Here is a 12,338-nt window from a genome sequence, read left to right on the forward strand (position 1 = left end):
TATATAATGTTTATGCATGTCTTTCTTACTTTATATTCTAAAGGGTGAATAAATAACCTTCCCATTTTGGGACAAAGCTGGGTACTATACTCGTTGGAGGTGATGCAGCGTTTCCTCTCTGGTTTGCCGTGATGTCACTAAAGGAAAAAAGCTACTGAGAGCTCAGCTGCTGTTCTGGTTGGTGAAAGCAGCTTCCAGAATTCTCATATATTAAAATTATATAGATGACAACCACAAAAGAGTCACAGGTGGGACATTAACCGGGGAGATGATGGGTTTTTCCCTCCTGTGTTGTCAATAGGGTGTTACTTTGAGGAGGCTGAGTGGGAGGAGATATGCAGATGGAGCCGGTGGAGCCTTTTTAGTGGCGTCTGTAGTCCCCCCCCAAACTCACAGTGGACTTTTGTCACGGGAGTCCACTACAACCACAGCCAGCATCAGCACTCACAGGGTGGCATTTTGCTGTATAACCTAGAAATTCAAGTCTTTTTACAAGCAAGTGGAGAATATTTGAATATTTGTGGCCTCTGCTGTCCCTTGATAAAGGAATACTTTTTTCTGTTTTCAGTTTGAAGAGTTTTTTCACTCAACTTTTCACTGGACACGTGAATGCTCAGGATGCTTTTCTCAGGCGTTTTGAGCCTTTTTGTCTTCATGGCCCTATTTTCATCACTTGTTGAAACCAAGATCTACAGACCATTTGAATTTCACCAGTATAAACCTGGGCTTGGTCAACACTACAGCCAAGGAAAACCCACCAGCAGGCACAAGTAAGTGCTGTTTCTCTCCATCTCTGTCATACACATCACCACGTCAGATAATTCAGTGACAAATCTTGTAATTTTTTAAAAATTGTATCTAAGCAAGTTTTTTTCTTTCCTCTTTGATTTCCACTCTGAAAGGAACCACTGTGCCTACGTCACTGAAAAGACAGTGCCCTTCACCATACAGGATGGAGCAGCACCGTATGTAAAAGCCGAGTACAACAAGTGTTCACTGGGCCGCAAATGCCCAGCTCTTTTGTGAGTAAACGCTACTCGTGTGATAGATTTTAATTCAGGTTGCTTCACAGTAAAAAACACTGAATTTATGTTTTTAACCCATTACTGCTGCTCCCTGCAGGTATCGCCTGATGTACAAGCCACTTTACAAGGTGGCACATAAAACCGTCACAGAGCTGGAATGGCGTTGTTGCCCTGGGTACTCTGGTTATGGATGTATGGAGGGACATCCAGTTTATCAACACCCTATGAAAATGATGCCACCATTCAAGGGCCCACCAATGAGAGAGTCCCAGTTTAAGGGCCCCCCTAGCAAAGTCCCGATGTTCAAGGGCCCACATGTTAACACTGCTGTGAAAGCCAGCCCATGGAGTCATCCCAAAGGCCCTCCTACTGGCAGTTTTAACCCCTTCCCAATGCATCCCTTTGGGCCTTCAAGGTCCTCCTCCTACCCAGACATCCCCTTCCAGCCTTATCCATCAGAATCAGAGCCAGCTCCAGAGCATGAAGAGCCACATTACACAGAGACCAACCATGAACATGAACATGAGAATAGCCAAGCACCTGAGGAATTTATACCTGAAGAAATCCCCTCTCCTCCCCCCTCTGGTGGTGAACAGCCTGTGGGAGAGACCACAGGTATGTCCCCATTTTTGAACTGTCCAATAAAGCTAACTGGGTTTTAAAAGTGATGTACCTGAATTTACTTTCTTTTTTTTTTAAGTAAAAGAACAACAAATTCTTAACAAGTTCTTAAAATGAACTAGATTCAAAATGCAGTCACATCAAAGCATAGTGTTTGGGATTTCTTTACTGTGTTTGTCCCCCTTTTAATAGCATCTCTTTATCTCTTCAGGCCATGCTCTTGACAGCGAGACGGAGGAGCGAATATATCATATGGAAGAGGATGTGCGGCGTCTAAATCAGGGTCTGGAGACTTTGAGGGTAACTGTGAACGGGCTAGAGGAAAGCCTGCGAACCTCACTCAGAGAGGATGCTAACAGGATGCTGTCAGCTCTGCTCTCTGCTCCCCCTGGTACTGGTCCTGGTCCTGGTCCTGTTCCCCCTCCAGATGTAGCCTCTCATCCATCCACCTTTGGGTTTGTAGAAATTCCTGGGGGAGACCTTGACACAGGAGATCTAGATGGTAGACATGTTGTTCCAGACCTCGCAGAACTGAATGAAAGGGTTGAAGAGCTTAGAAATGAGGTGCAAGCCAAGACAGCTGAGATTCAGGAAGTCAAAGTGACAGTGATGAGGCATGATGAAGCACTGAAGAAGATTTCTAATAGAACAGGTATTAGAAATCTTTTGGTATCAAACTCCAATGGCAAGCTTGGAAGAGCTATGGAGAAACTGATGGATGCTAAATTAAGCACAGCCAGAACAGAAATTCTTGGCGGATTTGAGAAGCGTGTGGAGAGCGCAGAGGACCGATGCAAGGAGAAAGCTGGGGATGTGCACCGTCAGTGCCAGAAGCAGCAAAGTGAGCGGCAGGAGCAGATGGAGGATGCTCTACAGGAAAGCACCATCAACCTAAGAACAGAGCTGAGAAAGCTCCAAGCACAGATCAATGGTTGTAATGGTACTGAGAGCTGCTGTGGTAGGATGAGTGGACTTACAGAAAGGGTGCAGCTGCTGGAAAGGTCAATGGCAAGCCTCAACCAGTCCCAGGAGCATCTGAGAGTGGAGCTGGGTGGACACAAAGACCACATAGAAGGAATGCTGGAGGGGCGTCTGGCATATGTAGAGGCCAAGCTCAACCTGACTGGGGAGATCAAAAGTGAAGAATCTGGAAGGACAAGTGGTGTCCCAGACAGAGATGCGACTGGACATGCTTTGGAGGCCAAAATGGAGGTTAAGTTGAAGAATCTGGAGTGTCGTTTACTAACAGCTTTGGAGGAGCTGGGTAATGCAACTGCTCTGGAGGATCACATTGTTCCCACTCTGGAGACAGAGCTGGAGTCACTCCGAGGCAGACTGGAGGTGGATGTGGACAGAATGCAAAAGCACCTCAACAATTTGGAAATGCTCTGCACCACTTCATGTCCCTCACCTCAAACAGTTACCATCCAAGGAGACTCTGCTGTGCCAAGTGAAAACCTGGCTTTGGAGCAGAATGTGAAGGAGGTACTGGATATGCAAGGCGACCAGTTGAACACACTCAATGTTACACTGCAGAACATGCTAAAGCGTCTGACCCTCAGGGAGCAGCAGGAACAAGCAGAGCAAGATTCTTCCATCCAGGGTGAGCTAACAATCCTCAAATTCAATGTGCGCTCAGTTAACCACACCCTGAGAGGACTCCAGGATTCCCTGGGGACAGTGGTCCACCAGGTTGGTGAAGCCAACAGTTCTTGGCATCAAAGAGAGACTCGTCTGGCCCAGCAGATAAAGGGCGTGGTGCAGCTGGTTGGACATCAGGCTTCCATGCTTGGGGCAGGTGAGCGCAGACTGACCCGGCTTAAAGGTGAGCTGCAGGAGATGAAGAGACGGCTAGCTGAAGAGGTACGGGGGTGCCGAAGATCAGCTATGGTGGTCCAGAAGGAGGTAACTGAGGTTGGTGGGCGGGTTGCCAGCGTAGAGGACCAGTGTAAGGGCTTAAACTACTTGGCAGACGACCTGGAGAGAATCAGGGAGGAGCTGGAGAGACAGTCAAATGGTCTCCTACTGCAAGTCAGTGGGACTCTCTCTAGCCATGCACAGCAGCTGTCTGAGCTGAAAGGTGAACTGAAAAACTGCACCTCCAAGGCAGAGCCAACAGAGCAGAGTTTAGAGGCTGCAGAGACACGAGGGGATACCTTCGCTCTGAATTAGTTTACTTCATATGAACAATGAATTATAAAACGGCGAAGAGTAAATATTTTGCAGGCGTAAAGGGGTTCCACTAAGCCCATTATTATACAGTTTTTACAATGCAAAGGTTTCGAATGTGCACTGAAATAATGATGTTTTGTCAGCTTACAAAAGGAGAAAACCAAAAGGCAGCTAACTTCAACCGCACTCACAACTGAATCTTGAAATCTAATCATGGTGGTGCTAAGAATAATCAGAGCCTGAGTGATTGAGTGAGAGATAAACAACTGCACCTGTGTTACTCTAAAGCTTTTAAGAAATCATAAATGAACAGTCATTTAATAATGTTTACATGATGAAGTTTTTGTATTGTTTTTTCTTATATTTAGTGTAGATGTAATGTTTTTATATGGCTCTGGCTTTTGAGCATTAGTCTATATTCTTACTGCAGTCCTGCATGAAATGTTTAAAGTATGTAAAGTTTAATTTTTAAGTTTTTCAATACAGACAATTCAATAAAAAATGATTTGATCTTCATGTTCTCTTTTCTATGTTAACTTAGCAGTCAAAGGACTTTTTACTACAAGTCAAATTCACTCATTCCTGCACACAATATAAACGTATATAGCACTTAAATATATATGCTTTTAAGCATTTTCTAACTATCACACCCACACACACACGCAGATTCACTCAGGGGCAATGTTGTGTTTGGTATTTTACCCAGGGACACTTCAGCATAGAAACAAGAGGAACACTGGAGAAACCAAAAGTAAGCGTGAAAAACAAACAAATAGTTAATTAACTAAAATTAGAGCTAATTAGAACTTGATCAGTTTCAACAAACATGCACCAAGTACTTTTGTATTGTACTACTGTACAAATATAATCTATCCATCCATCAAAATACTTTATTTCATATCTAAGTCTAGCCCCATATAATGCAAATGTAACACTGTGGTGTGTGCTCCAAAATATTTACACAACTCCCTAAAAGGAACTAAAAATTAGGATGAATTGAATCTTATTATGATTTCCCTTGCTAGTGTTCCATCCATCCATCCTTCCATTCATTCTTTTCCAATTATACACTTCATAAGCATGTTTGGACTGTGGGAGAAAGCCTGATTACCCTGAGGCAAAGGGTGAACCCGCACAGTCCACACAGAAAGGTCCCAGTCTTCAAACTCGAAACCCTCCCTCCTGCTGCCACCGAAGGCAAGCTGTAACTCTGCTATAGTTCTGTAGTCATGTTTCACTCTGGAAGTGAAAAGTGTTGGTGCAGAGGAGTGAGGACACCACAAGAGGGCAATAGAGAAGCATTAATAGACTCAACTGAAAAGTGCAGGGAGCATTGAAGTATGAGTGTAAATGATGTCTCCCTTCCAAAAAATTAAGTTCGCAGGGACAGGCCGTGCTTGCCAGAGGAAAATTACAAATTTGCATTATAGCCAAGGTGATGGAGAAAGACAGCCAAAGAGCCCTTCAGTGCAGCAGAAGCAGCCTACATCTCATTCTCTCTCTAGGCTACAAATTTACCAGCCCAGTTTTCTGAGCGCAGTCCTCATTGGGCAGTTACAATGGGGCGAAAGGTGACCTTGCTAATAACCTTCCCCTGTTAGTTCCTGTTTCCCCATCGAACAAACAACCATTAAAATGACAGGTACGTGGGAGATGAACCCACTGCTGTGAGAAAACTTTTTAGCCCGAGACACGTGGTGAATAATAATGATGGAAAATGCCACGGAGGGAAGGAGGGCAGACGGAAGAGATAGACACCAAATTTATGTCTGCTGAGAAGATGAGCGATGGAGCAATCTCAAGACCAATATACACCTCGATAATAATGATGCAGGTCTGCACATGCATATTGAGGAAGTGAGGGGGAGAGATGTCCACGGCTTACAGAAGCAACTGCTGCATATAACTGCCCAAAAATCCCACATTATCTTTTCTTAGTTTGAGTGTACGTATTTTTATTATTCTTGCAGTGCCTCCACGTTCATACAAACCCAGACAACAACACATTAATCATGTTTGTTTCCAACTAGACACTTGGACAGAAAGGGCAGCCAGGACTCTGGCGAATTTGTCCCCTCTGACTCTCTTCACTGCTCACTCATGGATCCGATTCAGAATTACATTTCCTGCACAACTCACAAACAGCGCCTGGCCAAAGGAAGCTCCAAAATCACAAAAGGCAAAGCTTTGGCACAGACACAGAGGACAAAGGATACAGAGTAAAAAGGGGGGCACACTGGAGGAAAATGTGAATCATCTGATGAAATGTCCTCTGTAGAAGTTTAAGGTGAGAGGAGAGATTTTGTCCCCATTATAGTGATGGCCAGAGAACAGACAGGGTTGATTACAGCTGGCTCAGAAGCAAGGAAGCCCAGGAGAGGCTTACCTTAAATCAAGGTCTCAGGGCTACTTAGTAATAAGCTTCAGGATTTGGCATTCTCCAGGAAGCACTACTGGGTGTTTTGGGGTGTATAGCTGAAAAGTTATTGGTGAAAAGTTTTACTATCATAAAAATCAGGTTAAACAACAATAGATCCAAGTTGTTTGTACTTGGTTTCTGACCAGTTGCATACAATTAAAATAAAATTAACCATCATTAGTTTTGAAAATGCAAAATGAGGTCAAACTTTCTACCAGGAGGAATAACATATATATTGAGAGACAAACTTTAAATTACAAGAGTGGCAATGTGAAACGTTTGCAATGACACTAGAGAAACCTGCTCTCCCTAAGGAGTCCCACCTGACGCCAGTGACTCCCATTACAAATACCCTGCGTGATTCCAATTAAACAAATTGAATGACAACAGTAAAAGCCACTCAAGGAAAGTGAAGAAGGTTTATCATTCTGGAAAAAGAAAAAGAGGAAGTGAGGGGAAAAAAGCAGGACAGGGGTGAGCAGATAATAACATTTAAATCTAAATATAATTAAATATAAATAAAAAATAATCTATTAGTCTAGGCTTAACTATGGGGGAGAAATTGCATAACGTTATATCTTTTCCTTACTTGACATTTAACATTAATGAACTGGTAAAGCACCCTGGTGTGTCCAGCTCGATGTGATCGAGTCAAGTGCGACTCCAGGGGTCTACAGCAGTCAAGTTACTGAGTAACAATCAGACTGAAGAAATGTGGAAGCCCACCAGGATCAGTGAGTCGTTACATTAATAACACATCGTAAACAGTCATCTCTGTCTTGGGCATGGTTACCAAAATAAAAATGGTTTTTGGAATGGAATTTTTGCTTAGGCCCTCAACTGACTCACCAGTATCTCCATTGGGGACGACAACAAATTTTGAAATCAAAATGTGGGGACAATGTTTAAACTTTAAATTCTGGCTATAAAAAGTCAGGCAGAATAACTGTTTGATGTACTTTTTGAATTGACACATGGATTAAAATTGACACAGGAAAAGGATAGCAGAAGGTAAATGAATTCGTACCTGTGGAGTGCAGATCATTCCATAAACATGAAGATTTAATGAGGAAGAAGTGCATAAAGGTCTTCCACATATGAATTATAGATTGTGAGATTTAATAATTTATGGAATGTGCACTGGAGGTCAGGAGCATCAAGGTCGCACAAAACTAAACTCTATACATTTAAAGACCTCTTTTATTCAACACATGGTATTTTATGGTTCCCTGACATATATCCTTCAGTCCTGGATTTAATTTGGATATTATTTTTGTTCATGAAGTACTAAAATTGGTTTTAGCTTCATTACACCAATGTCACGTAAAATCAGTATTCAGTTTAATAATTACATTAATAAAAAAAAATAGGGGGCAGAAATGTTCTTCAAAAAGTTACTTTTACTTTCTTACTTTGAGTACATTTCTGAGGTTGTACTTTTTCACTTTCACTTGAGTAAAAAAGTTGTTTCAGTACTTCAACTTATAAAGGAGTATTTTTAACACTAGTATCTGTACTTCTACCTAAGTACAGCCCTGATCATACATTAGAACTGTGATGCTCATATTAAACATTACCAAAGTTTCAACAAAAGTAAGTCAAAACTGCTCTAAATGCTCTACAAATCTGAAGAAAGTTGGCTTAAAGGTTGAGGAACTCAATGCATGAGCTGAAGGGTTGCAGCAAGGTTACAATATCTTAGAGTGGCATGAACTATGTCAGGATGTGATCTGTGGCTTAATCAAAGCTACAATACTTTAGTCCAAGATAAATATATAAAGCTGGAATTGAGGACAAGAGGTTCCTACCATCCTGCAGTGCAGTTGTTAGCACTGTTGGCTCATAGCAAGAAGGTCTTCAAATCTATTCCAATCCACTGGCCAGCTGGGGCTTTTCTGTGTGGAGTGCATGGTCTTCCTGTGTCTGCATGTTTTTTCTCTGAGTACTCCGGCTTCCTCCCACAGTCCAGAAATCCATGTTAGATTAATTGACATTTCTAAATTATCTGTAGGTGTGAATGTGAATGGTTGTCTGCTTCTGTGTTAGCAACAGATTGGTCATCTGCCCTTGGTGTACCCCACCTCTTGCCCTGTGATAGCTGAGATAAGCTCCAGCCCATCTGTGACCCTGAATTAAATGAGTGAAAGAAGATGGATGGATTTTATAAGTAGCAATTATATTTTTTTAATGATAAGAATCGGGCCTATCTATAACCATAATGGACCGAAAGGCATTTCACATTTTTTCAACAACATTTACCTTCCCGGTCAGTCATGTACAGTTTAATCTTCCTTGAGATCACAATGAACAGAACCATTTAAACAGGGATTTCCAATTTAAATGAGAATGTTGGTACTAAGATGATGTGTTTACTTCAGTCAGTATAGTATAGGCTCCTTAAGTGAGTGGAAAAACTGAATGAGAAGACCTTTGTATGTGCAACCCATCAATTTTCACATTTTTATTATATCAGATTTAGCTGATGTTTTTTCCTTCTGTAAAACACATTAAAATCAATCAGTCTCTTACAAATGGGGGCGGGGCTTGTATTTAGAGCTGCTGGACAATTAGGATTCACTATGTAGACACATTATGTGCCATTAGGCAAGCAACGATAACAGCTATCAAACATCAACGTTATTTTTGCGTTGCTTGTTATGCTCAGTTTGCACTTAGCGTTCATCTCCTGCATATTTATTGAGATCAATATGTTTTCTCTTCTTAAGAACCTCCATTACCATCAAAACAAAATTTTTTGCAAGGGTCATGATAAAAATCTAGAATCACTGATGTTTCTCTCACATCTATTATTGTATTTAATAATAGACTTATTTAACAGAAACTTAATGTCAAGTGAAATGTTTATTTTTAACAAACATGTAAAAACATAATGAAACAAAACTGATGAAAGTTTGTATTAGTTAAATGAATTGTGTCATTCATGCACCCACCTAAAGACTGAAGCATTTGTACCAACGGTAGCCCACCTATTCTGGTGAATGCTGTGCCTGCACACCCGTGATCTGTCTTTTATGCACAGTACCTCATTCCTAACTAAATGCTGTTTCCTCTCTTGAGATGCTCTGCCAAGACTTTGCAGTTACACTCATTTGTTTGTGGGTATTTCTGCATTTAGTTTTTATTTAATACTTGAAAACTCACTAACTTGGTCACTTATTACCATTTGATCTCTTTGCATTAAGAAACTCGAGTTTCTGTTGCAGTATACTTTGGGTCTTAATCCATTTGCACTGTGAAGCAGTGTCCACTCAGTTTTGCAGCATTTGGCTGAATCTGAGCAGAGACTACAGCTCTGTGCACTTCAGAGTCCTTCCTGCTATTTCTAGCAGAAGTCACATCATCAATAAACACCAGTGACCCGGTTCCACTGGCAGCCATACATGCCCATGCCATAACATTGCCTCCAGCGTGTTTGACAGATAATGTGACAGATAGCATGGTATGCTTCAGAACATGAGCTGTTTCTCTTCTTCTTCATACTTTTCTCTTTCCAGCTGATACAAGAACATCTTGAATTAATTGGTCAGAAGATTTTTTTAGAACCTTCTTGTTCTTAAGTGTAACCAGTGGTTTGTAGTTTGTTGTAAATTCACTTGATTGCAGACCTTAATAATGATACTCCTACCTTAACAAGACTATTCTTGACTTAGATGTTACAAAGGTTTTTTTTTCTTAACAATAGAAACAATTCTGCAATCATTCCCTTTGTCATATGTGGTCTTTTTAGAGCTTTTAGTGTTGCTGAGCTGAGCAGAGCTGAGCAGTGCTTCTTCATCAACAGTATACCACGTTGTTGATTCGGCCACTACTGGTTTTGTCGTCTATCTGATAGTTTTGTTTTGTTTCTTCAGCCTAGTCATGGCCTCCACCACTTGCATCAACATCTCTTCACAGTAAATCATCATCATCATGCTGCAGTCTCAAAGTGACGCCTGAAAAGTGATAAACAAATAAACATTGCATGTTTACTTGTATTCTGGTATCGATTACAGACCGTTTCATCTTATCCTTTACTTCTTCCTGTCAGGTTGAAGTTATTTAACATGTCAGTGCTGTTTTGCAGCTCAAAATAAATGCCTCAGAATGCATCAAATGTTCTCTTCTGACTCAGGCTGCTGTGACCAGGACAATGTGGTCTCAGCATTCTCTGTCTCGCTGTCCCTCAGGCAGGTAGAAATGACCCTAAAGCTGCAATTTAATCCTCAACACGAAAACAGACACATGATTGAAAATCAACTAAAGCACCAGCTTATGCTTATGGCATTGTTAGTAATAGAGTAGGATCCAACATGGCTATGAATGGGTATTAAACATACTTATTTGCTTTTTTGTTTTTATCTCTTTCCAAGGTCGTTGCTTTGGAACGAAAAGCAGTCCTCTAGTAGATATTGGGGAATCATCTGTTATGTAATTTATTCTTTCATTTCTTTTTTTCTGGCAATAAAATTAAATCATTTGATACTCTTATTATTTTCTCTTTTTCGAGAACATCTCAGTCTAGAATGAAGCATCCAATAATCAGACTGACAGCTATGTGAAAAGGAAGAAAAAGGGACTTTTTTTATATGTAAAAGCTGTTTGCTTCCCTTCGTTCAAATTATTTATTGGTAAAAAGCAGACCAATTTCCTGCAGCACCAATTAATCACATTGTAGGGCTTTATCAGATAATTCTGTACCCTGAAGCTTTCTAATCCATGCTCTTAAAAGGGCTGCGGGTTGGCCTCTGCTCTCAGTCAACTGCCACTGCTAACAAGAGCTGGAAGATTTAAGCATCTTCCAGGAAGAGAAACGTATGAAAAACAAATGATTTGTAGCCACTTTTAAGCAATATTGTCAGAGTAGTAAATTGATATTTATTTCATGTGTCAGATTTACCGGTAATGTTGGTTACGTCTTTTCTGACTTTGGTGGGTAACTTTTACTTTTAAAAAACAAATGGAAATAAGAATTCCTTTGTTGATCGCTGTAGGAAAACTCATTCCCTGCATTAACCGATGCTAGACATTAGAAGGAGTAGGGCCTGGGGAGCAACTCCAGCTGTAAGGCAGTGCCTTGTTCAAGGGCACAGTGATGTGAGTATTTACTCAGCATGCTTTGATGCTGGAAGGAAACACAAGCACAAACATATCATGAAAATGCCACACATAACCACTGAGCCACCACACTGCTAAATATGTGATAAAATACAGTTGGAACTTGAGCCGCTCACCAAAGACAAAGTTCAATTTAACAGCTATCTTCTTATGTAATAAACAACAACCTTCCAAAAAAACGTTTCATTAAAAAAGTTTTTTTAAGTGAGTTAAGATGTCATATAAAAGGATATTTCTCTGACCTACATGGAAATAAATGGTGAAGTATCACTTTCCCACATCACAGCAATACATTTCATTTCAGCGGTCAAGGTCATTTTAATAGGCTTAATGTTGACTTTCCTGAAGCAATACCGATGTGTCTCCTTGGAGGATAAGTCAGAGTCAATCTAGGAACCCATCGGCTATCGTTTGCAGACTCAGCCTCAGGGAACAATCACCGATTTTTTATTTTTTTTTAGCTGTCAGTGTAGGAAGTGGATGTCCCAGCCAAAACTTTCTGTTTTGGCTAAATCAAATAAAAAGCAAACTCATCATCAGAGAATATTGCATGTTTTGGAGACTGCAGTTTGACAAACAAAGTTCCTCATTTTCTCTTCATGTAAACTGTTTACTAGGAGTAAACAAAGTCGTCTCAAACATCACAGGTTAAAAGAACACGGAGTACAAACTGAGACCACGTAGGCTTTCCAGTACCAAAAATTTTGTTTCTTATCTATATTCCTAATCATACACAGAAATTTAGTAATTGAGATTAACTCTGTCCAAGAAAGGTCTGTCAATTTCAGTTATGGTCTGCTATGTGCGTCCAACCAACTATTTTCTTCCTATTATCCAAAGTCTGGTAATGCTGGCAGCAGTCGGGGAAGGATATTCCAGAACTCCTTTCCTCCAGCTTTTCCAGTTTTTCTTGAGGGATTCTGAGGGATTCCCAGACCTGATGCTTCCAACACCTTCTCAGCCTAGCCTGGAGTCTCCTCCCAACT

General features: G+C 40.9%; 1 protein-coding gene across 1 annotated transcript; it reads left to right on the forward strand.

Moving 5' to 3' along the window:
- Positions 1 to 401: 401 nt before the first annotated feature.
- On the forward strand, positions 402 to 4,334 carry emilin3a (elastin microfibril interfacer 3a). The gene is made up of 4 exons (XM_080898472.1): positions 402 to 770; positions 903 to 1,022; positions 1,123 to 1,640; positions 1,858 to 4,334. Exons 1-4 carry the CDS (start codon positions 610 to 612, stop codon positions 3,816 to 3,818), a joined length of 2,760 nt encoding a protein of 919 aa, XP_080754598.1. The 5' UTR covers positions 402 to 609; the 3' UTR covers positions 3,819 to 4,334.
- The last annotated feature ends 8,004 nt before the right edge of the window (positions 4,335 to 12,338 follow it).

The sequence above is a fragment of the Rhamphochromis sp. 'chilingali' genome (assembly GCF_963969265.1).
Source record: "Rhamphochromis sp. 'chilingali' genome assembly, chromosome: 12".
Classification (NCBI taxonomy): domain Eukaryota; kingdom Metazoa; phylum Chordata; class Actinopteri; order Cichliformes; family Cichlidae; genus Rhamphochromis; species Rhamphochromis sp. 'chilingali'.